At 58.1% G+C, this 2,900-nt stretch overlaps 1 protein-coding gene across 1 annotated transcript; it reads left to right on the plus strand.

Moving 5' to 3' along the window:
* Positions 1 to 167: 167 nt before the first annotated feature.
* Positions 168 to 893, plus strand: CAOG_09211 (hypothetical protein; the record flags this gene model as incomplete). The annotated part of the gene is made up of 1 exon (XM_011272630.1): positions 168 to 893. A coding segment is annotated over one exon (726 nt), but the record flags the coding sequence as incomplete, so codon positions are not given.
* Between the last annotated feature and the right edge of the window lie 2,007 nt (positions 894 to 2,900).

Raw genomic sequence — 2,900 nt, forward strand, 5'->3', positions numbered from 1 at the left:
ATTTTTCGAATCGTTGCAAGATGGTCTCACTGACTGAAAAGGACAAGGTTACCGTCCTCATTACCTGCTTGTCGGACTCGGCACTGGAGTTCATCATGGACGAGCTGGACGACAAACCGGGTAGCACTTCGGACGAGCTGCTGGCCGCGCTCAAGAGAAAGTTCAGCGACGAAACGACTGGAGCGCGTGCGCGCCAGCTACTGGCCGACCTGCGCTACACGGCACGCAGCGTGAAGGAAGTGGTCGAGACGGTTGAGAGGCTGAGGCGCATTCGCGGCATCAACATCACCGAGGACGGCATCAAGCAGGACTTGCTCGCAGCCCTACCGCCCGTCGTGTACGCCACCCATGCCCTCGACTGGTCCTTGGATGAGACGTTGGCGAACATCAAGGCCTCGATCCTGTATTCGATGCAATTCGAGCCGAAGCGCAGAAACAACGGCAACAGGGTGAGCGACAACACCCCCCTTGACAACAGCGACAACCGCGGTCACTACAACAGCAACAACGCCGGTCGCAATGGTGGCAGCTATGCGACTTACAACAATTCGGCTCGCGGCAACGGCAACGGCAACGGTAACGGCAACCGCAACGGCAACGGCAACAGGGCAGCGCACAACAACAAGCCGGGCCCATCGCAGCGCTCGTCCTCTTCGCCAATCACTGACAAGGAGCGCGCGGAATGCTTGGCGAAAGGCCTCTGCTACAAGTGCAGGGAGCCGGGTCACATTGCCAGCAGGTGCCTCACGCGTTTCTCCAAGAAGCAGCTCGCTGCCGCCCTGTTCGCGCACTGGGCTGCCGACGACAACGACGACGACGACGAGCCGCAGCAGCAAGGCCAGCAGGGCCAATCCCAGCAGGGAAAAGCCCAGCCCACCGCCAGGGCCATCTGACGAGTGGGCAAGAAAACGGCGCCTTTGTTTTTCCAGCTCGTGTTTGCAACCTGGACCGTCCCAAGTCCCAGCCTGTGAGCACGCCCGTTCTGGTTGACAGTGGCGCTACTGTAACGTTGATGGATGACGAGTTCGCAAATAAATTGTCTGTCAAACGTTCACGTATGGCCAAACCAATCACAGTCCAATCAGTCAATGGGCAACCATTGAAAATCGAGCAATGCAGAGTCGGCCTTTCGCTCGGCAAGCACCGTGAGGTGATCCAGCCTCTGATCACATCGACGCCAGTCGTACCTCTCATCCTTGGGGCGGACTGGCTGGAAAAGAACAACCCTCAAATCGACTTCAAACAACGAACAATGCACATCCCTGTGCAAAGCAGTCAGTCCTCTGCTTCGACACCCTCGACGGCCGGCTGTCGCCCTGGCCTCCTCCCTACGCCTCCCCACAGCGCGTTATTGACACCGACACTCACAGCCCAGCGTGTGGCAGCGCCGCGGCTGCGACAGAACCAGACAACACGAACAGCGCGTGGCGGGCGCACCAACGACAAGCGAACGGCAAAGCGCTTTGACACCGACGCGGCTCCTGCGGCCGCACCGACAGTGCCTCGCCCTGCGCAGGCAGCACCATCAGAACCAGCATCGAAAACTACCCCAGGAGGCAGCGACTCTGACGAGGTCAGAAACAGCGCAAGCAACACAGTCAGCGAAAACCCAATGCCTGCGCCGCCGCTGCTCCCACCCCCTCAGTCGCACCCAGGCCCGTCGCGCGGCACACCCCCAGAATCGCCGTCAAATTCTGAGTCTGGCGAGGCCACGCGCACACCGGCCAGCAGTGCACAGGCGGCAGGCGGGCGCGAGGAGACGACATCTGTGCCCAGCAAAATTTCTGCGTCGGTTTCTTCGCCTCCCTCGTCCCCCAGCGACGCCGCACCCCCCGCAAGCGGTATACCGTTGGAATCAGCGTCGCAAGCTGCATCTGATGATGTCCATGACGAGGCCGCGGACGACAACTCGGGTGACCGTGGTGACGAGAAAGACTGGTTTGACCGCATTCCCAAAGTGTACCAGTCGTTTGCATCAGTGTTTGACCCCGAAGCAGCTGCGCAGCTACCACCGCATCGTGAAGGCTATGACATGCACATTGAGCTCATGCCGGGCGCGAAGCTGTTCCACGCAGCAATGCGTCCGCAATCACCCGCGCAGCAAGACGCTCTGAAGAAGATGGTTGACAAGGGCCTCGCCAACAAGACCTTGACCACGTCCATCTCTGATGTCACATCAGCACCGGTCTTTGCCGACAAAAAAACTGGTGAAATTCGAGTCTGCTTTGACTTTCGCCCACTGAACAAGGCGACGGTGCGAATTCGCTATCCGACCCCCGATCCCATTCGTTTGCTCGAGCGCCTGCGCAAAGCGAAGATCATTTCCAGGTTCGATCTTACGTGTGCCTATGGACAGTTGCGCCTAACGAAGGCTAGCGAGAAGTTCACGGCATTCCAGGTCGATCGCAATGTGTTTCAGTCGCGAGTGATGCCTTTTGGACTGGTCAACGCACCCGCCGTCTTCCAGCGTTTTATGGATTCAGTGCTACGGCCGCTCGAGGACTTCGCTGGTGGCTACTTTGATGACTTGATCGTTTTTTCTGAAAGCGAGGAGGAGCACATCGAGCATGTTCGCGCTCTGCTCCGCATTCTTCAAGAGCACCAATTGTTCCTGTCCATCAACAAGTGCACGTTCCATGTCGACAAGGTCACGTTCTTGGGCTTTGAGGTCTCGCCTGAAGGCATTGCGGTTGACCCGGCCAAGATTGCTGCCATCACCAAGTGGCCAGCACCGACAAATGTGAAAGGCGTGCAAGAATTGCTTGGTTTTGCAAATTTTGTTCGTCGTCACATTTGGCATTTTGCTGAAATTGTTCGACCCCTGACATCGCTGTTGGGCAAGAACACGCCCTTTGTGTGGACACCTGAGCGTGAAGCGGCTTTATCAGCTGCTGAAGCGT

The sequence above is a fragment of the Capsaspora owczarzaki genome (assembly GCF_000151315.2).
Source record: "Capsaspora owczarzaki ATCC 30864 unplaced genomic scaffold supercont2.30, whole genome shotgun sequence".
NCBI lineage: Eukaryota > Filasterea > Ministeriida > Capsasporidae > Capsaspora > Capsaspora owczarzaki.